The sequence below is a fragment of the Moschus berezovskii genome, chromosome 1 (genome assembly GCF_049115385.1).
Source record: "Moschus berezovskii isolate FMDL1 chromosome 1, NW_MosBer_1.0, whole genome shotgun sequence".
Lineage (NCBI taxonomy): Eukaryota > Metazoa > Chordata > Mammalia > Artiodactyla > Moschidae > Moschus > Moschus berezovskii.
This window is the reverse complement of record NC_142460.1, coordinates 134867427-134895157: the sequence shown is the minus strand read 5'-3', so window position 1 is coordinate 134895157 and position 27731 is coordinate 134867427. Positions and strand designations below refer to the sequence as shown.

General features: G+C 37.9%; 1 protein-coding gene across 1 annotated transcript; it reads right to left on the bottom strand.

Annotated features, from left to right (window-relative positions):
* Positions 1-1465: 1465 nt before the first annotated feature.
* On the bottom strand, positions 1466-26830 carry SLC33A1 (solute carrier family 33 member 1). The gene is made up of 6 exons (XM_055411225.2): positions 25597-26830; positions 12871-13061; positions 6166-6350; positions 5776-5893; positions 4576-4791; positions 1466-3305 (listed from the first exon to the last, which is right to left on the bottom strand). Exons 1-6 carry the CDS (start codon positions 26369-26371, stop codon positions 3138-3140), a joined length of 1653 nt encoding a protein of 550 aa, XP_055267200.2. The 5' UTR covers positions 26372-26830; the 3' UTR covers positions 1466-3137.
* Between the last annotated feature and the right edge of the window lie 901 nt (positions 26831-27731).

The following is a 27731-nucleotide window of genomic DNA, read 5'->3' as shown; positions in this document are numbered from 1 at the left end:
GTCCCATCACTTCATGGCAAATAGATGGGGAAACAGTGAAAACAGTGGCTGACTTTATTTTTCTGGGCTCCAAAATCACTGCAGATGGTGATTGCAGCCATGAAATTAAAAGAAGCTTACTCCTTGGAAGGAAAGTTATGACCAACCTAGACAGCATATTAAATGCAGAGACATGACTTTGTCAACAAAGGTCTGTCTAGTCAAGGCTATGGTTTTTCCAGTGGTCATGTATGGATGTGAGAATTGGACTATAAAGAAAGATGAGTGCAGAAGAATTGATGCTTTTGAACTGTGGTGTTGGAGAAGACTCTTGAGAGTGCCTCGGAGAGCAAGGAGATCCAACCAGTCCATCCTAAAGGAGATCAGTCCTGGGTCTTCATTGGAAGGACTGATGTTGAAGCTGAAGCTCCAATACTTTGGCCACCTGATGCGAAGAGTTGACTCATTTGAAAAGACCCTGATGCTGGGAAAGATTGAGGGCAGGAGGAGAAGGGGACGACAGAGAATGAGATGGCTGGATGGTATCACCGACTCAATGGACATGGGTTTGGGTGGACTCCGGGAGTTAGTGATGGACAGAGAAGCCTGGTGTGCTGCAGTTCATGGGGTCGCAAAGAGTCAAACACAATTGAGCAACTGAACTGATACTGATATCCAATATTAGCCAGTAAATATAGAATTCATTGGAAGGATTAATGCTGAAGCTGAAACTCCAATATTTTGGCCACCTGATGGGAAGAACTGACTCATTAGAAAAGACCCTGATGCTGGGAAATACTGAAGGTGGGAGAAGAAGGGGACGACAGAGGATAAGATGGTTGGATGGCATCACCAATTCAAGACATGTGTTTGAGTAAGCTCCTGGAGTTGGTGATGAACAGGGGAGCCTGGAGTGCTGCAGTCCACAAGGTCTCAAAGAGTCGGACACACTGAGCAACTGAAATGAACTGAACTGAATTGAAATATATAATTCATTAACTGGAGGAGTTAAAGTTCATACTTGAGGATAGAGTTTATCAGGATCTATTAATATCTATTAATACATTAATCTATTAGTATATATCTTTAATATCAGGAAAAACACTTATACACAAAAATAGGCAGTATTTTCTAGTAGATTTACAACAAACAGATCCTCACATTCAGGTCAATCATTTATAAGATGCCATCAGTGATCAGTGCCTAAACATTGATATGAGCAAGTCATTTCTGACATATATTACAAGCATGTACCCAAATACCCAAATGACTATAACTCAAAGCATGAGTTTATTTATTGAGCAAATGCAAAGAATGGCTTTCACCTTATAACTAAGGCTTAAAATACACTTTAAAACTTTAAGCCCTAACGATCTATAAACTTAAAGTACGTTTATGTTTAATTTGTAACAATATGGGAAAAAAATAAAGGTAATTATGGCAATGTGTCTTAATCCAAAAGTTAAAAATCAAAATAAATTTCACATGAGGATTAAGTGGGTTTTCTTTATTCAAGTAAACATTTTGATTATAATACATGACAATGGAAAACCCGTGAGATAAAGTACTGTAATCTATCATTTGGTGTGTTTCTAGGATGATTTTTCAGGTGATTCTTCAGGATCTGACATCAATGCCCAACAGAGGCTTTCCAATGGCAATACATGAGTTCTAGAAGCCAATGCCTCTGTTTCTTCAGATGCTTCAGATGCCATCTTCTCCCACCCATTTTCTCCTCCATTACTTACAAAAATCCCACCCTAAAACTCAATCTATGTCATTAAATTAACAAAATCAAACATTAGTATGCATTTTCCCACAAAGATAATAGTTATTAAATAAGAGTCAACTTACTATCTCCTTTTCTCAAACTTCTGAAACATTTATGTACTCTCTAAAGAGTCAAAGTACCATACAACACAAAACACACATAGAACCTTATCACCAGGTACACATAACATGCTGGAAATTGCTAAAGTACTCAAAACCTTAATTCTCCCGGGAAAACAATTCTCCATTGGAAACTACAGTTTACAAACAGAAGGTTGTGCTTTAATAAGTGGACAAATAGTACCTGATTTGGTATAAAGCAATTGTGAGATCTTTTCTCATTAGTAAAGTGCTTAATTAAGAAACCTTTTCCAATACATAACCTGTCAAAGGCACAAAATGTCTTTGTCTCTCTTCAAAACATTAGTTTCTAAAACTACAGTATTATTAATTTAAATTTTACTTAATCAGTAAGTTTTACTGTTTTTTTTCCTATCAGTAACAAAACAAACTACTTGAAGAAAAACATTTAATTTTTATTTTCAAAACTTTGCCACAAACATACATACAACATTAAATTTGATGTCCCTGTGAGCTGTCCATGTGTCATGAAGTACTTATGACAAAAAACATATGTATGCTTTAGGATAAGAGTTAAAAAGGAATCAAGATAGCTTCCAAAAAGGGGGAGGAGAAGGGGAATCAATAAATTAGAAGTCATAGCTTTCCTTTTATAAAAAATAGTTTGAATAATCTTCTTATAAATCTTTAATGTTTACAAAAGCAGGAAATACATTTAAAATAGTCTTAACACAGATTCATCAGCACAATGTGGTTACGGTCAGAAAATAACAACTAAAATGGTATTTCAGTAGTTTACATTCTCGTCTCAGCAAATTCCATAAAATTTAACCAATTTGCAATTCAAAGTAAGATTTAACTGACAAGGCCAGACTAGTTGTGGATAGTACATGAATATCAAGCTATGTTCCACTTATCATATTTTACCAAAAATTTTAACATAGCTCAATGATAGGTACTGATAACAATACTTGACTACATGGTTATCACCCATGACTACTGCACTGCAGCTTAAAACATGCTTTGGTCAGTAAATTAAAAGGGTATATAAATCAAATAACAAGACCAGAAAAGTTGTTTTAGTACCAATTCCCTGAACTTAAGTAAACTTTAAATACATTGACAAGGTAAGGAAACAGTATATTTAAATATACAGAGAGGTTTCTATATTTTTAACCATTTGGCATTTTATATTAATAATTTCCTGTTTAAAATAATATTTTATACTTCTGTACACTGATTATCATAACTCTCTGAGTTAAAACTAAATTAGCGTTACCTTCCTAGAATGTCCAGTAGTGAATGCATTACTTGTTTCTTTTGCATTTCCATGAAGATGGTCCTTCATCCTGTAATTTTTTAAGTTTTGGACCAAGAAAGAACCACCAACCAAATCCAATCAAAACACAAATAACAGATTCCACATAATAACCATCCAGTGCAGTAACACACGAGCCACCAAGTTTTTTGCAAAGCTGTAAAAATAAAATTATAATAAATACTCCACAATTTCAAAATAGAAGTATTCAGCACTTTATATGTTTCTACTTTGTGATTTAAAGGATTAATCAAAACATTTTTGTGCTCAAACATTTCATTCAAGTGACAAAACAAGTTAATGTATCTTTTTTTTTAATGTTAGATATAATTCTTATTACTACCCAAAAAAAAGAGGGGAACGGGGAACTGTTACAGAATTAAAGAGATGTAACAGGCAAAATCCCACTCCGATACTCTTGCCTGGAAAATCCCATGGGCGGAGGAGCCTGGTAGGCTGTAGTCCATGGGGTCGCTAAGTCAGACACGACTGATAGACTTCACTTTCACTTTTCACTTTCATGCATTGGAGACGGAAATGGCAACCCACTCCAGTGTTCTTGCCTGGAGAATCCCAGGGATGGGGGAGCCTGGTGGGCCACCGTCTATGGGGTCGCACAGAGTCGGACACGACTGAAGCGACTTAGCAGCAGCAGCAACAGGCAAAACAATAAAACACAGTAAAGGGAACTTATATGGACCCTAATTTAAATAAAACTATAAAAAGAAAAAAGATATGCACTGAAGAAGTATTTAAGGATACAGGGTCATGCTCATGTCACAATGTTAAGTAAAATTTTGTTGCTGTTGTTCAGTCGCTAAGTCGTGTCCAACTCTTGGACCCACGGATTGTAGCCTGCCAGGCCCCTCTGTCCATGGGATTTCCCAGGCAAGAATATTGGAGTGGGTCCAATAATCTGTCTAATGCTACTAACAGTATTAAAAACAATTTTCAGCTCTTGCTGTAAACAGTATTCATTTTCAAGATACAGCTTTTCATATTTGGAATTGTGCAGAAATTTCCAGTGAGTTTACTCTAGAAGTGGGTTAATGTTACTTTGAAATAATTTACCAACAACCTACTAACCACTCAGTTTTAGCTCCATTTGTAACATGAACAGCCAACGGAATTTCCCTTCTTCTATCATTATAAAACTTAACTATTAATCATGTACTAATATTAAATTCCTATTATATAGACAATGGTACACAAGGTAGAGAAAATGCTCTTTTCTTCCTGAGAAGCAACTCCAAGTGAGCTGCTTTCACTGATTTGAGTGTGTTATACCCTCAGTTATGATGGGAAAGAAAAAAACTATTAGAGACTCTGAGCAGGTATGATTTTATAAAGATGAAGTACCTCTAGAGGCAAAATGAGGAAATTAGTATCTTAATATTCACTATTATCTAAAATTGCAACTTACTTACCTCAACAGCATCAGGTGTTCGGCAATTCTGGTTTGATGCTCCTACACACTCTTTTACTGTGAGGGGATCTACCAGCCAAAGAGCTACCGTAGAAGGCCAGTTTCCTCCCAGGTTGGACACGGTATTTAAAAGGGTCATATATGTTCCACCAATGAGTGGATCACTAACCTTCGCATTGAAAGCCATTATGGAAACATACATGCTGTACAGTGTAACCTACAAGGAAAACATAAAACATCTTCAGGACAACTAAACTTTAGAAAGATATGGTCTAAATTAAGAACATTAAAAGCATAAATCTGAAAATTAATTTTCATGACTCTTATTAAACTCAAACGAACAAATATTTATTGACCCCCTGCTACAGGCCAGGCTTTAAGTCTGGTCACGGTAATACAAAGATGAATAAGACATAGTCCCTCTGTGCCCTTGAAGAATTTATTCTAAGCTGGGAAAACAGGGAATAAATAAATACAACTAAATGCAGTAAATACTGTAAAAAGAGGAAGTGCATACATCACGCTATCAGGGACTAAATAAATAGATTAATTCTATCACATGTATTCAAGGAAGGCTCAACTGAGAATGACAAGTGAGGTGGCACTGAAGGATGCATATAGTAATAAGCAAAACTTCATATTTATACTATACCTAAATATATCACATGTGTGTATATATGTATTATACATGTAAGCACTCAAATATTCAAAAGTAATATGAATATAATTATATGTATATAACTTTCTTATATATAATTAAAAATTTACATGACAAACTGAAGAGGAAAATCTCCTTGAGAGGCAAAAAGTGCTTAAGCAGCAAGAATTAACCCTCCATTTAGGAACATGAAAACACAGGTTCAATCCCTGGTCAGGGAACTAATACCCCACATGCCGTGAAGCAACTAAGTCCGTGTGCCACTGCTACTGAGCCTGCACACTCTGCAGCCAACGCCACAACTAGAGAAGATCCAAAGTGCCACAACTAAGATCCAAGACAGCCAAGTAAATATATATATGTGTGTGTGTGTGTATATATATATATTTAAATCCACAAGGTTGAAAGTTCACTAATTTCTTCAGTATCTGATTCATGCATAAATCTTAAAATTTATTATCATTATTTTAAGGCAACTGTAGAAAAACATCTTTATTTTACACAGGACAGTTTACTTCCTAGGAAAAACCACAGCAAGCTTACCTGATGTAATGCATAACTCAGCAGCACTACAATATAGTAATATATAGGGAATCCCCCTTGATGTTCTACTTTAGGAGTCCACCAGACCAGTAGAGCATATTCTAATCCAAACAATAATCTACAGAAAAAGAAAGAAACGTGGAGCTGACTTCTATTTTAGGTGAAAAAAGAATAACAGAAACAGAAAATCTGTGTGCCTACCATATGCAAGAAGCCTGAATCTAAAACCTGTTAGGAAGTTTAAGAGATAAAAGTGCATATAAATGATACAGAAGTTAAAATGTTTTTCAAGCCTTTTACCATATACACTCTATACACAGACATTAGTGACACTGATGACTGTTCCTCATTTAACTTCTCTTATTAAGTAAAGTTTCATTTCATTTTTACCTGTAGGGCATGGCTTTGTAAAATATGTTTAGTGGCTGGGGACCTGCAGTGTATCTGCTGATAATCAGAGGCAATATTATTTGCAAAGGAACCATTGGAACTGCCAATAAGGCTAAATGTTCTTTGGGTACTCCCTCTTCTACCAATTTCAGTCCTGTTACTGCATCTGCTGCTGAAAAACCAATCTGCAATATAAAAACAAAAAAATATTTTATGACTTATGAAATATTTTCCTCCAAGTATATGTAAGTAATTTAGAAACCTCAGTCTTATCAATGACTCATGCCAGTTAGAAGTAAGTATCATATTACTATATCTGGTACAACAATCAAGTTATGGAGGCATACTTAGCTCTATGGTCTACTTACAAATATGAAGTAAAAACAAGTGAAAATTTAGCACTCTTATGAACTGTAATTTTAATTACAATTAAATTTCCATTTCAAAAATTTCTGTCTTACAATAAACAGTGTTCAAGTCCAAAGTTATTGCTCTGTATATTTTAACTTTAAAAGAAAAGCTCTTGACTCCAAATAAATCTGGTTAAAATGAGGTATCACTGCCACATACCATACATATTTTTGATGATTTCTGACTGACAACAAAAAGTCATCGAGCGTTTCAAAGTTAATTCTGAGAAAACATATCTAAGAGGTTGATTTAAATGATGGGTAAAAAAGGTATGCTTAGATTAATTCTGAAAAATAACAACAAAAAGAGTAAGAATGCTAAAATATTGTAGTGGGTAAAAGTTTGAGGTGAAACAAGATATTTAGATGGTCTCAAAGTACTTCCCTATAAATGAATTTTTAATTACAAAAGGAAAAATAGTAATTTTGCAATGTATTAAACAAGGTAATCAAGGTTAACACAATAATTAATGGTTAAAGGGACATGATATGGCTCCTGATAAAATTCCCTGAAGATTCACAGTATTATTTCTGTGATATTTCTGACATATATTCACAGAATAGACCTAAACATGAAGAAACATTAGACAAACATAAACGGAAGGCCTTTCTACAGAATAAACGGCCTGTCTTCTTTAAAAGTGTCTAGGTCACTACATACCACTATATAGATAGATAACCAACAAAGACCTACTGTACAGAACAGGAAACTCTACTCAAAATTCTGACAACCTATATGAAAAAATAATCTAAAACAGAATGAATATATGTATATATATAACTGAATTACTTTGATGTACACCTGAAACTAATACAACAGTGTAAATCAATCATGCTCCAATAAAATAAAAATATATTCTTTAAAAGGTCCAGGTCGGACTTCTCTGGTGGTCCAGTGATAAACAATCCCCCTGCCAATGCAGCGGACACCAGTTCAATCCCTGGTTTGGGAAGATTCCACATGCACAGAGCAACTAAGCCCCACAACTACTGAGCCTGTGCTCTGCAATACCGAAGCCCAGCACCCTAGAGCCCAGGTGCTTCAATAAGAGAAGCCACCACAATGAGAAGCCTGTGTACTCCAACTAGAATACAGCCCTCACTTGGTGCAAATAGGGAAAGCCCAGGCAGCATAAAAGACCCAGCACAGCCAAATATAAACAAATAAATAATCTTAAAAAACAAAAAAAAAGTGTGCCCAGCAGGTCATGAAAAACAAAGAAAGGCTCATACCAACTAAACGCAGTATGTGATCCAAAATTGGATTGCTGGCCAGGAAAAAATTAAGTTATAAAGCCTGCTCTGGGGGATAACTGGTGAAATCTGGATATGGACTGTGACTAGAAAATGGTATTGTGTTGGACTTCCTTGGTGGCAGTGGATAAGAATCCACCTGGCCATGCAGGGAACACGGGTTCAATCCCTGGTCCAGGAAGATCCCACATGCTGTGGGGCAACTAAAGTCCACACACTGCGACTACTGAGCCTGTGCTTTGAGTTCATGAGCCACGAGTACTGAGCTGGTGTGCTGCAACTACTGAAGCCCATGCTCCACAACAAGAGAACCAACTGCAACGAGAAGGCAGTGCACCGCAATGAGGAGCAGGCCCCACTCACTGAAACTAGAGAAAGCCTGCATGCAGCAATGAAGACTCAGCATACCAAAAAATAAATAATTTTCTAAAAGGAAAATGGCATTGCATCCATTTAAACTTCCTGATTTTTTATCCAGTTGTGGCTTTGCAAGACGAAGTCCTTATTCTTAGGACATACACTACATACTTCAGGTATTTATGGATAAAAGGGCATGATATATACAAATTATTATCAAATACTTTATAAGAAATATGTAAAATAACATAATTTACAGAATAAAAAAGCAGAGCTAAATATAAACAATTAATTATAGAATTTTGATAAACATACGGGTATTCCTTCAATTATACAAGTAAATTTTCAGTAAGTGAAAATATACAAATAAAAAAAATTTTAATGCTAATTATTACTTCAAATACTTTAACTTCTCAGAATGAAGCCAAAGAGCAAATTTCACACAAAAAAATTAAAAGTCAAAGATATTTCATACTTTCTCTTTGTAACTTAAAAGTGCTGTAGGAGATATCTGTAATACACATATCTAACAAAAACCCTCATACCCAGGATATATAAAAAATAAAAATTCTACAAATTTAAAGAAAGGGGGAACTCTGGATATTCAAATGGTCAATAACCATATGAGAAGATGCTCAATTTCTTTAGTCATCAGGGAAACAAAAAATCATAATCATAATGAGATGCTATGACATACCCACTAGAAAGGCTAAAATTGAAAAGACAATATTATGTTTTCAAGGTTGTGTAATGACTAAAACTTTCTAACAGTGCTTGTGGTAGGGAAAATTGGAACAATCACAAAACTGTTTATAGGATATACTATGCATTTCTTATATAAATGCATATATACTATGCATTTCTTATATAAATGCATATATACTATGCATTTCTTATATAAATGCATATATACTATGCATTCCTTATGGCCCAGCAATTCTACTCCTAGGTATTTACCCAGCAGAAATGGTTACCTACATTCACCAAAAGTAATGTACACAAAAGTTCACAGAAGCACTATTCATAATGGTCCAAAAGTAGAAATAACCTAAACATCTGCTGATAGAACGGCATATATAAATTGTGGTATATTCCTACAAAGGAATATTATAAGCAACGAGATGAACAAACTATTGCTATAAATAACAATACGGATAAATTACACAAATATGATGTTGAGTAAAAGAGTACAATAGCCAGACATAAGAAAACACACTGGAGACTCCACTCATATAAAACTGAAAAGCAGGGAAAATTAATCTATGGTGCTAAAAGTCAGGAGAGATGTTACTTTAATGAGGTTTACTTTAAATGGGGAACATGGAATTCTAGACTCTGTATTTGAAGTAACTCCTTATATATTGCTGGTGACAGTATAAATTATAAAATCTTTTAGAAAACAATTTAACAACCATACTCACTGAATCTACTGGAAGGAAATATTCAGAACACCAAAGAATTACACCCAAATATATTCACTAGTACATTTTTGTAATTAAAACACATGGCAAATTAAATATACAATAATAGAAAAAATGAGTAAATTATAGCACATTTATATACTGTAACAATTATAGATATTAAAAAGTACGTTATCAAATATTAATGATACAGGAATATGGAATAAGATAATAACAAGAAATTACATACAATTTCACTTTAAAAAGTATTTGTATGTATCAGTTCAGTTCAGTCACTCAGTTGTGTCCGACTCTTTGCGACCCCATGAATCACAGCATGCCAGGCCTCCCTGTCCATCACCAACTCCCAGAGTTCACTCAAACTCATGTCCATCAAGTCGGTGATGCCATCCAGCCATCTCATTCTCTGTTGTCCCTGTCTCCTCCCACCCCCAATCCCTCCTAGGATCAGACTCTTTTCCAGTAAGTCAACTCGTTGCATGAGGTGGCCAAAGTATTGGAGTTTTAGCTTTAGCATCAGTCCTTCCAATGAACACCCAGGATTGATCTCCTCTAGAATGGACTGGTTGGATCTCCTTGCAGTCCAAGGGACTCTCAAGAGTCTTCTCCAGCACCACAGTTCAAAAGCATCGATTCTTCGGCAATCAGCTTTCTTCACAGTCCAACTCTCACATCCATACATGACCACGGGAAAAACCATTGCCTTGACTAGACGGACCTTGGTTGGCAAAGTAATGTCTCTGCTTTTTAATATGCTATCTAGGTTGGCCATAACTTTCCTTCCAAGGAGTAAGTGTCTTTTAATTTCATGGCTGCAATCAGCAACTGCGGTGATTTTGGAGCCCAAAAAAATAAAGTCTGACACTGTTTCCACTGTTTCCACATCTATTTGCCATGAAGTGATGGGACCAGATGCCATGATCTTTGATTTCTGAATGTTGAGCTTCAAGCCAACCTTTTCACTCTCCTCTTTCACTTTCCTCAAGAGGCTTTTGAGTTCCTCTTCACTTTCTGCCATAAGGGTGGTGTCATCTGCATATCTGAGGTTATTGATATTTCTCCCGGCAATCTTGATTCCAGCTGGTGTTTCTTCCAGCCCAGGGTTCCTCATGATGTACTCTTCATAGAAGTTAAATAAGCAGGGTGACAATATACAACCTTGACGTACTCCTTTTCCTATTTAGAACCAGTCTGTTGTTCCATGACCAGTTCTGACTGTTGCTTCCTGACCTGCATACAGGTTTCTCAAGAGGCAGATCAGGTGGTCTGGTATTCCCATCTCTTTCAGAATGTTCCACAGTTTATTGTGATCCACATAGTCAAAGGCTTTGGCATAGTCAATGAAGCAGAAATAGATGTTTTTCTGGAACTCTCTTGCTTTTTCCATGATCCAGCGGATGTTGGCAATTTGATCTCTGGTTCCTCTGCCTTTTCTAAAACCTGCTTGAACATCTGGAAGTTCACGGTTCACATATTGCTGAAGCCTGGCTTGGAGAATTTTGAGCATGACTTTACTAGCGTGTGAGATGAGTGCAATTGTGCGGTAGTTTGAGCATTCTTTGGCATTCCCTTTCTTTGGGATTGGAATGAAGACTGACCTTTTCCAGTCCTGTGGCCCCTGCTGAGTTTTCCAAATTTGCTGGCATATTGAGTGCAGCACTTTCACAGAATCATCTTTCAGGATTTGAAATAGCTCAATTGGAATTATAAGCATATTAACTATAATTAATGTATTAATTATATTTATGTATGTAAAGTGTGTGTATACACATGTGCATGAACATACATACATAGGGGAAAGCAGAAATATACCAAAAATATTACCAATGGTTATGTCTAAATGATGTAATTAGATAATATCATTATAATAGTATTAAGTTTCTTGAACCTTTGAAATTAAAAGACGCTTACTCTTTGGAAGGAAAGTTATGACCAACCTAGACAGCATATTAAAAAGCAGAGACATTACTTTATCATCAAAGGTCCGTCTAGTCAAGGCTATGGTTTTTCCATTGGTCATATATGGATGTGAGAGTTGGACTATAAAGAAAGCTGAGCGCTGAAGAATTGATGCTTTAGAACTGTGGTGTTGGAGAAGACTCTTGAGAGTCCCTTGGACTGTAAGGAGTTCCAACCAGTCCATCCTAAAGGAGATCAGTCCTGGGCATTCATTGGAAGGACTGATGTTGAAGCTGAAACTCCAACACTTTGGCCACCTCATGCAAAGAGTTGACTCATCTGAAAAGACCCTGATGCTGGGAAAGATTGAGGGCAGGAGAAGAAGGGGACGACAGAGGATGAGATGTTTGGATGGCATCACCGACTCAATGGACATGGGTTTTGGTGGACTCTGGGAGTTGGTGATGGACAGGGAGGCCTGGCATGCTGCAGTTCACGGGGTCCCAAAGAGTCGGACACAACTGAGCGACTGAACTGAACTTTTTAGCATTTTCTAAAGTTGAACCTTAAGTTTATACCTTCCTAACATTTCCTAAAAACCCAACTGTCCCTATCATTAGAGTGGGAAAATTCACTATTTTAAAACAATGAGACTATAATTTTTACTTCAGTGTTATCAAAATATAGCTATGAAAGTGTTTATGTAGATAGGTTTAAATATATAGTCCAAAAATCCTGTAACCAATATCATATTTTAGGAATAATAATTCTAACAGGTCACTATAACAAAGTATACTTACCTTTCTTCTAGCATAATCTCTTTAAAATGTTTTCGAACTATAAAAAATTGAGACATCTTAATAGAGATAACATATAGAATTGTCACTAAAACCTCCATTTGTTTGATGATATATTTCCTTTTAACACTTTGAAATAGTTCAACTGATTTTTAAATAGACTTCTAATATTCATTTCCATATCTCTGTAAATTATACTCCAAGTACATAATTTCAATACTTTTGACATTAAGTATATACTCAGTCTAATAGCAGAGTGCTATTAGTTTTTCATGAAATTCATTTCCCTTCCAAGCATTAATATCATTCATTAAAAACACTCGCATTGACTAGAAGTACTTCTAATTGGCATAATTTTTTCAAGATCCTAGGACATTTAGCTTAGTTTGCAATTATGTCTAATTGTTATCATCACATCTTTTAAAATACATTTAGTAAATAAAGTATATTATTTATTATTGTTAAATTCTAGTATTAGTGGAAAGGGACTTATGAAAAAGCAACAGAAGTACTCCATGATATTGGTAATTATAACAGAATGGGAGATTTGCTTTATAAATCTCTTACCTTTGCAGTTAAAATCAGAAGGCAAAATGTCAGAACTGCGGGCATTTTTACAATTGCAAAAAGCAGCTTGTAAGTATCTGTGATCCCTTGAGTTTCTTCTTTTCCTACTGATACTTCTTTGTTTTCTTTTTTCAGAAGGGCAACTAAAGTTGTTGTTATCAAAAATACAGTTCCCCAGAAGAAAAGGAAATCTGAAATTTAAAATGTTTTATATCTATAATTAACATATGAAATAATGTATCTTCACTAATACTAAATAATTCTGTACACAACTTTTTCTCAACTAAAATCTGTTAAAAAAAAAAAAAATCAACCCATAGGGCTTGTCATTGGCACCAGACCAAGCACAGCAGATACAAGACATTACACAGACCTAGAACAGACAATGATATTTAACAAGGAAAAAGGAAAGGGTTGAGTGGGTTGAGTGAGATAAAAGTCTATTGTGTCATTTTATTTAATGGCAGGAGATGATTTTCATATCCCATAAGATCTATCAGTCATAATTCTTAAGCACCTAAATCATTTCAGTTCTTTATTAAATTTTGACAACTTAGACAACAAACAGATGATCATTTACATTAAATTTTCTGCCTTTTGTTTTTAAACTTTGTTTTTAATCTGTTTAAGAATATTCTCTTTCAATACTGTGATACATAAACATGACACACTCTTTTGGTTGTTTCAGTGGAAGAGAGCTGGGCCACTGGACAATATTTCAAACAAGCAGAGAGAGTGAATAATGTTCTGGAAGATTCTGCATAATAGCTAAAAATAATAGTAATAATAGAGGCACTATTTCTTGAGTGCATACCATGTGCTATAAATGTGCTAAGCATTTTACACATATCATTCCCTTTACTACAACAACACAACAGATGAAGTTATTACCAGTCCCAATCTTCAGATGATGAAACAGGCTGAGAGAAGGCTGAAACATTGCCTGAAGTTACATTTGAAGTCAGCCCCTCATACAACCCATTTTAAAACCTGCATCTCAACTACCCTGAGAATGCATCTTATTTTATCTCTATGAAACTAAATGTATAACTCTCTCTCAGTTCCTTCATTTGTAAAGTAAGAAGACTTGCCTAGAAAATCCTAGGTGCTTTCTAGCTCTAACATTCTGAAATTGTATTCAACTTTACCTGTGTTTGCTTTTTAGTTTATTGCTAATCCAACACAACTAACTGTTCATGAAATCTAGCCATCTTTTTCCAAAAAAGGTAGACCTTCCTTAAGTCAAGGTTTTCCTTTATTCGGTCTTGCTCTGCTGTGCTAGGTGAAGGTAACTACTACAGTTTAAAACTCACTTATGATGAAGGCAGACAGCATCACAGATCAACTTAACTCATGGTATAGATCAAACGCACCTTAGTATTTAAAAATCCTTTCTTATATGTTATTTCATTTGAGTTTTAAAAAAATAATATATATTCTTATTTATTTATTTGACTGCACCAGGTCTTAGTTGCTGCATGTGGATCTAGTTCCCTGATCAGGGATCGAACCTGGGCCCCCTGCATTGGGAATATGGAGTCTTGAAGTCACTGGACCATCAGGCGAGCCCCCTATTTCATTTGATTTTTGTAGTCAACATGTGAGACAAGCAAAGCAGGCATTATTACTAAGAGAGACAAGGAAAAGCTCAGAATATTTAAATATTTGCCATAGGTCCAATTAAGAGGCAGAACCTAAATATTCTGATTGGGTTCCATTATTTCATACTGCTTATATAAAGGTTTTTTTTTTAATACTGTTGAATTAAGAATCTACTAGGACTTCCTGGTGGTCCAGTGGTTAAGAATCTGCCTACCAGTGCTGGGAACATGGGTTTGATCCCTGGTCTGGGAAGCTTCCATATGCAGTGGGGCAACTAAGCCTGTGCATCACAACTACCGAAGCGCACATGCCCGAGAGTCTGTGCTCTGCAACAAGAGAAGCCACGGCAATGAGAAGCCCACGGACCGCAACGAGAGAGCAGCCCCTGCTCATTGCAACTAGACAGTGCAGCAACAAAGTCCCAGCACAGCCAAAATTAAATAATAAATAAACTTTAAAAAATAAAAAAGAATCTACTAGAATTGGCTAATTATTTAGTCTACAGAAGCGTAACCAAAAATGAGGCTCTGCTATTCAAGTTATGCAAATAAAAAAGCTAAATCTCAAACATACATGGAAATGTGTATTCTGAGGTGAATTCTTTCTCCATAACAGGAATTTACACAGATGGACCCCAACTTATGAAGATCTCACTTGAGATTTTTCAATTTTATTATAGTGTGAAATCAGTATGCATTCAGTAGAAACTGCACTTCAAATTTTGATCTTTTCCCAGGCTAGCAATATTCATTATGATCCTCTGCTGTGAAGTCAGGCAGCACCCGAAAATTACAGCTCCCAGGCAGCTACACAATCACAATGGTAAATGCACAACCGTTCTGTACCCAGACAACCACTATGTTTTTCACTTTCAGTACAGTTTCAATAATTACATGATATTCAACACCCTACTATAAGACGGCTTTGTGTTAGATGATTTTGCCTCACTGTGGGCTACTGTAAGTGTTCTAAGCACGTTTAAGGCAGGCAAGACTAAGACTTAAAAATTTTCAACTATATTATACTGGGTTTACTAGACACAACCCCATCAAAAATTGAGAAAAATCTGTCATTAATTCTAGATATCAGAAGAAAAACAGGAAACAGGAAAAACTGAGATTCCTAAATGCAAAGGTACTCACTTTAAAATGCACTAATAAATACATATCTTATGACTAAAGCTCATTAAAATAACATCACAACATAACTTCTAGTTTGTATTAATAAGTTTGTATTAATAGTTTTGAAATCTAGTTCAAAACCAATGAACGACAATTTAAGATTATTCTTATAATTATTTTTGCTTTCTTAATTTCGTCTGTGAAACTGACAAATAATGACATTTATGGAATGTCATCTATAATATTTATTCTCATCAGTAAAGTTCTTGTTCATTATTTGATTTACATTAGCTATTCAAGAAACCCTGAAAAAAGCTTTCACTGTCACCAGAAATTTCAATTAATGGTCTTTATAAAAATGTTAAGTGAAAATTTAAAGTTTTAAGTTATATATTACTTTCAGCAAAAATTTTTTAAGTATAATATTTTTTGTTTAGTATATTCTCCCAGCTTTAATGAACAAAATCTTCATCTAAATTTAAACTCTTGATCCCAGTTCAGAGAGAGAAAACAAATTAATAAGAACAAGTTAAACAGGTTTCAGTATTGTTTGCAGATAAGATTATGCAACAATTCACCAGTATTCAAAAAGGATATAACAGTCAACTTCTGAGTGTCTATTATGCCAAGGCAAAACACAGAACAGTGCAATAAATCTCAAAATCACTTTCTAAGACAAGCATTATTATTCCTACTTTATACTCAGTGAAAGAGAATCACAAACCAGAAAGTACCAGAGGGGGGATTCAAACTCGGATCTGATTCTGAAACAAGAATGTGTCCCAAACGCTCAGATACACCTACTGCAAATAACTCTCTTCTGATCAAACAGACAGACCTGAGGAAAAAGGTACTTATTTTAGCTCCAATTATGAACAACAGACTGGTTCCAAATAGGAAAAGGTGTACGTCAAGGTTGTATATTGTCACCTTGCTTATTTAACTTATATGCAGAGTACATCATGAGGAACGCTGGGCTGGAAGAAGCACAAGCTGGAATCAAGATTGCCGGGAGAAATATCAATAACCTCAGATATGCAGATGACACTACCCTTATGGCAGAAAGTGAAGAGGAACTCAAAAGCCTCTTGATGAAAGTGAAAGAGGAGAGTGAAAAGGTTGGTTTGAAGCTCAACATTCAGAAAACAAAGATCATGGCATCTGGTCCCATCACTTCATGGGAAATAGATGGAAAAACAGTGGAAACAGTGTCAGACTTTGTTTTTTTGGGCTCCAAAATCACTGCAGACGCTGATTGCAGCCATGAAATTAAAAGACGCTTGCTCCTTGGAAGGAAAGTTATGACCAACCTTGATAGTATATTAAAAAGCAGAGACATTACTTTGCCAACCAAGGTCCGTCTAGTCAAGGCAATGGTTTTTCCCGTGGTCATGTATGGATGTGAGAGTTGGACTGTGAAGAAGGCTGATCGCCGAAGAATCGATGCTTTTGAACTGTGGTGCTGGAGAAGACTCTTGAGAGTCCCTTATACTGCAAGGAGATCCAACCAGTCCATTCTAAAGGAGATCAATCCTGGATGTTCATTGGAGGGACTGATGCTAAAGCTGAAACTGCAATACTTTGGCCACCTCATGCGACGAGTTGACTCACTGGAAAAGACTCTGATGCTGGGAAAGGTTGGGGGCGGGAGGAGAAGGGGACGACGGAGAATGAGATGGCTGGATGGCATCACTGACTCTGTGGACATGAGTTTGAGTGTACTCCGGGAGTTGGTGATGGACAGGGAGGCCTGGCGTGCTGTGATTCATGGGGTCGCGGAGAGTCGGACACGACTGAGCGACTGAACTGAACTGAACTGATGAAGTCTGGAACATAGATACTTGAGCAAACCTCTTTTAAACTAGTTACTTGTTTTTCATCCCTACCCACTTTCATCTCCCCATATGGGTGGTATATAAATATCAATAATCTCAGATATGCAGATGACACTACCCTTATGGCAGAAAGTGAAGAGGAACTCAAAAGCCTCTTGAGGAAAGTGAAAGAGGAGAGTGAAAAGGTTGGCTTGAAGCTCAACATTCAGAAAACAAAGATCATGGCATCTGGTCCCATCACTTCATGGGAAATAGATGGAAAAACAGTGGAAACAGTGTCAGACTTTATTTTTTTGGGCTCCAAAATCACTGCAGATGCTGATTGCAGCCAGGAAATTAAAAGACGCTTACTCCCTGAAAGGAAAGTTATGACCAACCTTGATAATATATTAAAAAGCAGAGACATTACTTTGCCAACAAAGGTCCATCTAGTCAAGGCTATGGTTTTTCCCGTGGTCATGTATGGATGTGAGAGTTGGACTGTGAAGAAAGCTGATTGCTGAAGAATTGATGCTTTTGAACTGTGGTGTTGGAGAAGACTCTTGAGAGTCCCTTGTACCGCAAGGAGATCCAACCAGTCCATTCTGAGGGAGATCGATCCTGGGTGTTCATTGGAAGGACTGATGCTAAAGCTGAAACTGCAATACTTTGGCCACCTCATGAGACGAGTGGACTCACTGGAAAAGAGTCTGATGCTGAGAAGGATTGGGGGCAGGAGGAGAAGGGGACGACAGAGAATGAGATGGCTGGATGGCATCACCGACTCGATGGACGTGAGTTTGAGTGTACTCCGGGAGTTGGTGATGGACAGGGAGGCCTGGCGTGCTGTGATTCATGGGGCCGCAAAGAGTCGGACACGACTGAGCGACTGAACTGAACTGAACTGAACTGAGACCAAACATGGTACATCTTCCTAAACAGTTCATTTACTCAATAACTTAGAAATATTTTCATGAAAAATGTATATTAAAGAAAAGGTAAAATTTCTAAGAATTTTAAAGATAAAACATTAGATTTCCAAAAAATTTCAACCTTCGAGGCTTTGGACCAGGCCTCCAGATCCTTTGTGGTGTAGGTTCATTCTCTTCCACCATTGCAAAAGGTAGAAAAATTAAGCACAGTCTGAAAACAACCATCCTTGGATCAGAACAGCTTCTTCTCTAACTCTCACACTATGGGAATTAACTTCAGTCCTTCAGAAGTCAGTGGCAGGAAAACAAACTTTCAGTTTCTGTTTTACATTACCATCAGGCCTTCCTTTTATCTTGCTTTCAGCACAGCTTTCTCTGCTTCACAAGTCAAGAGTATGAAGGGACTTTAGACAGCTATCATCAGTCCACTGCTTTCACTTTCACCGTGGAAGAAACTGAAATAGAAATACTATGTATCTGGCCCTGGGTCACCAGCTAAATCTCAACAAGAAACAGAACTTTCTTCCATGTCACAAACCACTCCCTTAAGCATTTTCTCAAAACATCTATGCCAAAGAGCACTCCCAGAAAATGCTGTCTTGATTATACAATATAGTATATCCTATTTGAGGATTAGAATTTTTGAAAGACAGCATGCAGTGGAAAAATTGACAACACAAAGCTAATTTTGAAACCTTCATAATCCCTTAGTTTTCCTAACCCCTTAGAGAGGTGCCATGTTTGAGATCACATACTTTTTCATTAACTCGAGCAATGTTAGGTTCTCCTCTGGGGTAGAAGAAATGGTTTCTTCAATCAAGCACCAGATTAAGCAGCTGTCTGGTTATCAAGAGCCCTATTGTCCCAAAACATTAAACTCACCCCAGGATGCAAAACTGAAGCTGAGAGACCAATAGATGCAATGCTCCCATCTCATGCTAACTCTGGAGCATGTATCACTGAACAGGAGGAAATGAACCACTCTTTCCATGTTTTAAGGGCTTCCCTTGTAGCTCAGCTGGTAAAGAATCCACCTGCAATGAGGGAGACCTGGGTTCCATCCCTGGATTGGGAAGATCCCCTGCAGAAGGGAAAGGCTACTCACTCCACTATTCTGGCCTGCAGAATTCCATGGACTGTATAGTCCATGGGGTCACAAAGATTTGGACACAACAAAGCAACTTTCACTTTTACTTTTCCATGTTTCAAAATATGTTCAGGTCAAGCACAAAATCCATATTAATTAAACATACATATATATCTCTATTCTGATGCTATGATAGGAGGTTCTTGCATTCAGTTTTTGTACAACCTATATCCTCACAACCCAAAATCACCTTTTGTAAGATGAAAGCTGAATTCTGACTTTTATAAAACAGTTCACAGTAAGCAGTCAAACTATCACATGAAGATGCAGGGTACATGAGAATAGCTAAAATGAAAAATAATGATAACATGAAATGCTGGCAAGGATGCAAAGAAACTGAATTGCTCATATATTGCTGGTAAGAAGATAAAATGATACAGCCACTTCAGAAAAAATTTGCTCAGTTCCTTTCAAAACTAAAAATGTACTGACAAATAAACCAGCATTTGTACACCTGGGCACTTATTTGAGATAAATGAAGACTTATTTTCACATAATTATTATCAAAAAACTAGAATCTACTCAAATCACCTTCAACAAATGAGTGGTAAAACAAAGTGTGGTATGTAAAAAAAAAATGGAATATTTCTCAGCAACAAGACAGAACAAATCACTGATCCATGTAACAACTCGGAAAAACTTCAAAGAAATTATTCTAAGTGAAAAGAGCCAATCACCAAAGGACATATGCTAAATGATTTCACTTATGTAACATTTCTGAAATAACATAATTATAAAGATGGAAAACAGATTAGGGGCTGACAGGGACTAGGGATGGAGAGGAGGAAATGGGCATAGCTATAAAGAAACAACAAAAAAGTGTATTGTGGTGAAGGTACAGTTGAGTATTTTTATAGTGGTGTTGGAGGTTATATAAGCTTAAATGTGATAAAATTGCATACAACAATACACACATAAATGAGTACAACGTTGAAATCTGAATAAACTCTATGGTTTGTACCAATGTCAATTTCTTGGTTTTGATACTGTACTACAGTTATGTAAGATTTTAACAGTGGAGGCTAGGGAAAGGGTGCATAGGACTTCCCTAAACATTTCTCTGCAACCTCCTGTGAATCTATAATTATCTTAAAACAAAGTTTTTAAAATCTAGTGGAAAATTTAAGCAAGAAAAAGTTCTACCAAAAGTTCTATGACTGTGCTAGGAATAAGAAATACAGGTCTCAACACAACACTGTAAATCAACTATACTCCAATAAAAATTTTAAAAGTAAATAAAAGAAATGTAGATCTCAAACACAAGACAATATAAAATATCTAAAAGGAAAGAAATCCTTAGATGTGCTGAAATCATGTATTCTATAGCTTTAACTGATGACAACTGAAATTCAGCTATCATGTTCAAAAGTAAAGGGGAAAAAATGAAATTTAAAAAGTTTTTCTTACTTAACACCAAACCAAGAAATAGAAATCCTAGAAAGTAACAAACATCTTGCTTTCTGAATATTCACCCTATCCTTAATAAATATTTCAGCATGCACACTGACATATAAAATACATATTTGTGATCTTCCATACCAAGATATGAGTATGGGAGATACAAGGCAACCCACTCCAGTATTCTTGCCTGGAGAATCCCATGGACAGAGAAGCCGGGTGGGCTACAGCCTATAAAGTCATGACTAAAGCAACATGGCATGCATGCACATAAATATATATATATATATATATATATATATACACACACTGTAAGATATAAACTCCACAGTAAAAAATATAAAATAGTGAAAAGAACATGAATAAAATGCAAGATTTATCCCAAATTGTATTTAAAAGAACAGATGAAATCAGGAGTTTTATGTTTTTCATTTTTAATTTTCTAGGACAGTATCTTGTATTAAGTAAGTCTATTTTGCTTTCTCCAAAAAAGTTTTTAGGAACTCTATAAATCAAAGTAGAAGACTGTAATTAGTGAGGTTCTATAATTCTTTTATTGACACATTTACATACTAAAGGCTAATTCAACTGGCCTCCAAGTATATTTCAATTAAATTAGAAGTGAAATTACACATATACCAAATAAGACATATACTAAATAAAATCAAATGCGTTTTTAGTTTACAGTGAATTTTGTAAATTGGCTTTTATGCACCCCATCCACAAAATTCCACAGTTCTTTACTGGACAAAGAAAGCTTAAGTACCATTTCTCCTCTGCTTTGTTTTAAAAAAGAAAAAAGGCTTTAGACCTCCTTTGTGGGGTATGGTCTCCAGATTTTAATATTTAATGTCTCCTGAATCTAGTAGCCCCAGTTGTTGTTGTTTTTTAGTTACCACATCATGTTGGAGTCTTTTGCAACGCCATGGACTGTAGCCCACAGGGCTCCTCTGTCCATGGGGATTCTCTGGGCAAGAATACTGGAGTGGGTTGCCATTTCCTTCTCCAGGAGATCTTCCTGACCCAAGGATTGAACCTATGTCAGGAGGTCTGCACAGGTCTCCTGCACTGGCAGGTTCTTTACCACTAGTGCCTCCTGAGAAGCCCAGACCTGAGGCTACCTACCTGCCTTTAAAAGGGCATGAGTTTTTCAGGTCATCATTGTCCTCTCCAATAACTACAGTCCTGCACCAACTCATTTTAATTGGCAAAACTCCACTATAGACTATAAATTACTTGTGGGCAGAGAATGGCCAGGTTTTAGTCATCAAATTATAACACCTGTCATATGACCAGTACCAAAAAGAGAGTCAATGCTGAGTAAATAAAAAGATGTGGGTCACCTTAAAAACAAAATAACAAAAACCCCTTAATCTGTCACTTCTGGACATCTGGCATTCTGGGAGCATGCCGATTTCTTTTTTAGACATCAGCAGTCAGAGTGCTGATTTCTCTGGCAGAAAAGCCCAATCAGCATATATTGGGTTTTGAAGCTTTCCTTGAAGTTTTTCCTAATTTTCTGACAACTGAAGGAAAAACACCAAATAAAGAGTCAGGAAATCTAAGCCATAAGTAAATCTCTAACTAGCCAGTTAAGAGTTTCCTTATCAGTTTCCTCATCTATAAGAAAGAAAGGACTTAAATATATCTCTTCAAGTCATAAAACTTTATGGTGTAATCTCTGTGTTCTTCTGGGTTACTCTCACATTTCTTGAAGCTTAAAAGGTTGTCTCTTTTTGCTACTAAAGATCCTTGAAAACCAACGGGGCAGGACCAAAAGGTTACCTCTGGGTTAAGGACTGTTCTGTATTCCTGAAGGAACCGAAAGCCAATCTGAGCATAATTAAGTTTTTCTAAGGGATTCTATTAAATATTTTCATCCTATCCTTCCATTCTAAACTTACTATTTAGATTACTGCTTTCTTGATGTAAAAACTGTTCTTTCTGAATGTATTCTATCTCTATGTATCTGCAGCTCTAAACAAAGTGCTAAACACAAAATATATTTCAGAATTAAAAAAAGAATAATTATGCCTCTTTTAAAGTTTCTCGTTTTCTAAACAGTCACCTCAGTGTGTGCCTCTTCTATTACCTAAGCAACTGTATTTCCTCCATGATTCTCTCTGTGCTCCCTAAATTCCTCAAAGCCACTGGTTCTTCATACTAAGTTCCCCCACCCCCCCACACACAAAAAAACTATAAATGTGGTATGTACAGTTGTACAAAGAAGAATGAAAAGAGCAGGAACTCTTCAACTCTTATTAAAATGCTTGAATCCAAAACAGCAACATACTATGGATATAAAAGTTCAATTAAAAAGTAAGCGATTTTTATAGTTTCCTGGAGAACACAGTTCAAATTCCAAAAAAAAGCAGCTATTCAAAATAATAAACCAGTGTAAATAAAAATCTACGTGTACATTTCTGATCTTCCCAAAGGGGCACAGCTGTGGCTGAGGGAGGATATAGCTATAATGGTTCTTGAATAGATAACAACATTCTCTGGAATGATATTGTATTAGTCACTTGTTTAACACACAAGAAAGCTCTAATTTACTCAGTAATTGAGCTTCCATAGCCTCTTCAATCTTGATTTCTCTACTGAGGCTTTCCCATGATAAGGAACACATCATCCTATTAGCCCTTTTTGGTGATATGAACAAACAGTCCCAATAAAAAACAAAAAGCAAAACACATAATACAAAGCAACAAGGTGCTGATATGATGCATTCACAAAGTATTTCTGAGCAGAAAATTATCCACAGAGCAGGAGTGCTACCCCAGAACATTAAGAGACAAATCTGTCTAGGTGCATAGCAGTATCACTCAACTATCTTCAGCCTTAAACCAACTGAGGAAAAGTACAACTATTAATATTATTTTATCAGTAATAGTGGCTCACTAGCAGTTTGAAGAAATAGAAAGGGGGTCCCTTACAGGGTGTAGGGATGTGGAGGGGGTGTATACAATTTCAGAAATACAGTTGTGAATCCTTTCCTCCCTTCCCTGAATGTTATAACCCTTAAAATTCCCTTACCACTCACCTTGTTGTTTCCTCACTAAGTCGTGTCCAACTCTTTTGTGCCCCATGGACTGTAGCCTGCCAGGCTCCCCTGTCCATTCCCAGGCAAGAATACTGCAGTGGGTTGCCATTTCCTTCTCAAGGGGATCATCCTGACCCAGAGACTGAACCCTCATCTCCTGCATTGGTAGGCAGATTTTTTACCACTGAGCCAACAGGGAAGCCCCCACCACATACCATACCCTGACATTTACCTTTTGGGAATCCCCTAAGGCTAGGAAGATGAGAGAAAGTAGCTGTTTAAACTTCAAAAGACAATCATCATAAATTAATCCAAATTCATCATCACTACCAGAATTAAGAATTCTATTACCAATAGCAATAGAAAACTCTATTACTAATAGTCCCAGTATTGTTCTCGATATTGGTAATTTTACACTGTTTCTCAGTTTTTAGGAAAGTTAAAAAACAAAAAGAAAACCAAAAAACAAAATAACAGAAAACATTACAGGGCCATGTATTATGCTCATGTAGAAAGAGGGGAAATCTATAGGATTCACAATTTCCTACAGGACAAACTTTAAACTCTTACTGGTAGCAACTAAACAATTCGGTCAACAACCTTTAATTTGGTCACAACCTTTCTTTCAACACCATTTCCCAAAATCGGATGCCACAAACCATGCTTCAGGCATTTGGAACACTGTATGTACTGTCCTGTATCTTTTGGTACTTTGCTGCTTCACTGCATTTCCAGCTGGTGTTTGGTGGCTTCTGGAACTTTACTTACCCACATCACGAAATCTTATTCAACAAGGATAAATGTAAAGCCTGACTCTCACAAGTTCTTTTTGAGGGCTGGAATTGGCTTCAATCACAGAAGTCCCTTTGAACTCTGTCACTTAGCCCACTCACTAACGTTTAAATGGATTAACCCTGTTAGATTCATCAGAAGACTAGATGAGATAGAAAGGGGGTCTTGGTATAAGAGTAAGCGTAGAAATGGACTAGAAAACATGGAGCTAGAAATCTCAATCTAACAAAAGACAAAAGGAAAATTATACAGTCAGGCTGGGTTCATGTGTTCACACCAGTCAGACTTTTAAAAAATATGCACCTATTATTATGCAAGCGCCAAGGTATCCCTAGACTCAGAGTTTTGTTTGCTCTTACACAACAATGTTTATTGGATGAGTTGCCTTTCCCTGCTCACTTCAGAATACCGATCAATTCTGACTGCTTTTGGAGAAGGCAGTGGCAACCCACTCCAGTACTCTTGCCTGAAAAATCCCATGGATGGAGGAGCCTGGTAGGCTACATACAATCCATGGGGTCGCTAAGAGTCGGACACGACTGAGCGACTTCACTTTCACTTTTCACGCACTGGATAAGGAAATCGCAGCCCACTCCAGTATTCTTGCCCGGAGAATCCCAGGGATGGAGGAGCCTGTTGGGCTGCTGTCTATGGGGTCGCACAGAGTCGGACACGACTGACGCGACTTAGAAGCAGCAGCAGCATGACTGCTTTAATGTAACCATTCTGGCTGAAGCTCCTGTTAGCAGAACAGATAACTTACCTCGGATCATCTCCCATAATATGATTTCCAGTTCATTAAATAACGGTTCTAACACACACTGTCGAAAGGATTTATAAATGTACAATAAACCTAACAGCATAATAAATACACTACCTGAAAGAGTGACGATTCCCCTGGGTTGAGGCTCAAACCGCAAGTATTTGTTACAAAAGTCGGCAGATTCAAGGGCCAAAAACAAAACATTGCCCAAAAAGTAGCCGGCTGTTTGGCCCACTGAATTGCAAGTTGAAGCATAACCCACGTTTTCCCGGGATAACATAGTTAAAGCCCAACCATCCACAGCGATGTCCTGGGTGGCTGCCAGGAATTCAAACAAAAAGAAAGTCACAGTGAGAGCAACCACGTCGGGGGTACTGCCATCTGTATTTCCGAGCAAATGGTCCACTTGAGTGGAGAGATATATCATGAAGAATCCCAATATATACTGTGTTGGGACAAGCCAAGATTTGCGACGACCAAAGTTCTTAAAGTAAACCGCATCAACCAAAGGGGCCCAAAGCAATTTGAGACTGAAGGGCCAAAAGACAAAACTGAAGAACGCTTGATCTGTATAGCTAACATTTTTGCTCTGCAAAATGAGTGGGATGCTTCCTGCCAAGCCCAGTGGAATGCCCTGAAGTACGTAAAGAAAGAGCAACAGCAAAATGCTGCTCAATTCCGCCCGGCAGTTCCGTGGGGTTTTTGAGAAATCAATAGCGCTGATATCCCGAAGAAGAGCTTCTTTGTCCCCTTCCCCGCCCACCACCTCCGGAAGATTATCATCCCAGGAGCCCGGCGGCAGAGGACCACTCTTCAAATCTAGAGAGTGGTTGAAAGTCCCTGGACGTCGTTGTCGACTGCTGTCCTTGTGGGAGACGGTGGGTGACATATCAGAGACGATGCAGAGCCCCGTTTGAGGGGGGCCGGGGCTGAGCGTCTTGGATCCGTCTAGTCCCAGGTCCAAGGCTGTCGCTCTGGACCAGGGTCTCTATGGCTCAGGGAGGGGGGGCAGGGCGCGGGTTGATAAGGGCACTTCTTACTGTGGCCCGCAGAGCTGAAGCTGGGAACCAGTCCGCTGGCTGCAGGCCCAGGCAAAACCCAGGCAAGTGCCCCTTGGAGCGGCGTCAAGGAGCCTGAAGAAATCCCCCGGGCAGCCGCGCCGGGGTCTGGGCTGGAGGACGGGGCCGTGGTGCTGCTATGGAAACGGGCTCCTAGCTGCGGCGAGGCCAAACGGCCAGTCCAGCCGACCCACGGTCCTCTCTCGCCGTCTCCAAAGCAGCAGACAGCCCTTTCTCCCCCGGACACCATAGACATCTGATAACTTCCTGTCTGGAGCTTCAGGAAGTGGTCCCAGTCTGAAATAAGTCCTGAACCCGCCTCCAGGGCAAGCCAATCAGGACACGCTCTCGTGGCCGAGTTCGGAAACAATGCTCGCTAGGAACCTGAAGCCCCAGTGGCCGAGACCTCTTGGGAGGATTAACGCGAACGCACCGTGCAGCCGGGGCGGGGCATCGCTCGCGCTCCGGCACTGTGAGCGCATGCGACGGTTTGGAAAGCGTGGGTCTCGGTCATTGGGCCCCTGCAGGCACGTGAGGGCGGGTTGAGCTAGGCCTATGCCGACAGTCGAAGGTTCCCGGCGACTCAATGAGGACTTGTCACTAAGCTCAGTTCAGTTTACTCGCTCAGTCGTGTCCGACTCTTTGCGACCCCATGGACTGCAGAACGCCAGGCCTCTGTCCGTCACCAACTCCCGGGGCTTGCCCAAACTCCTGTCCATCCAGGCGGTGATGCGATGCAACCATCTCATCCTGTGTCGTCCCCTTCTGCCTTCAACCTTTCCCAGCATCAGGGTCCCTACCAATGAACCATCAGGTGACCAAAGTATTGGAGCTTCAGCTTCGGCATCAGTCCTTCCAATAAATATTCAGGACTGATTTAGTCACTAGGCTGGAGGTGGGCAAAGCCCAAACAATAGCTGGTTATTTTGTGATGCTCCTGCTCTCGTGGGCCGGGTAGAAACAGTGAGGAGGAGGACTGAGTTTATGGAATTTACTCAGCAGGCAAAGACGGTGTGTGCCCTCCAGAGGGTAAAAGAGTCCTGGCTAAAAGGCTCAGCGCCTTCCTTACAGTACCTTCTTATTCCTGGAGTGAATGAAACTGCTCAAGGCGTGCTAGCTTTCTTCCTAGTCTGTTTTTCAAAGTGGGGGAAGAAGTTTAGGGGAACTGGTGTCTGGATAACTAGTTAAATT

Bases quoted from the DNA above. Each gene is read 5' to 3' on its own strand.
- SLC33A1 (XM_055411225.2), bottom strand. From the start codon at position 26,371: ATGTCACCCACCGTCTCCCACAAGGACAGCAGTCGACAACGACGTCCA. The intron at 6,351-12,870 runs GTAAGAGATTTA...TTTATATTGCAG, and splicing joins TTCTGATTTTAACTGCAAAG to ATTGGTTTTTCAGCAGCAGA. The intron at 3,306-4,575 runs GTAAGTAAGTTG...TTATTTTTACAG, and splicing joins GAACACCTGATGCTGTTGAG to CTTTGCAAAAAACTTGGTGG.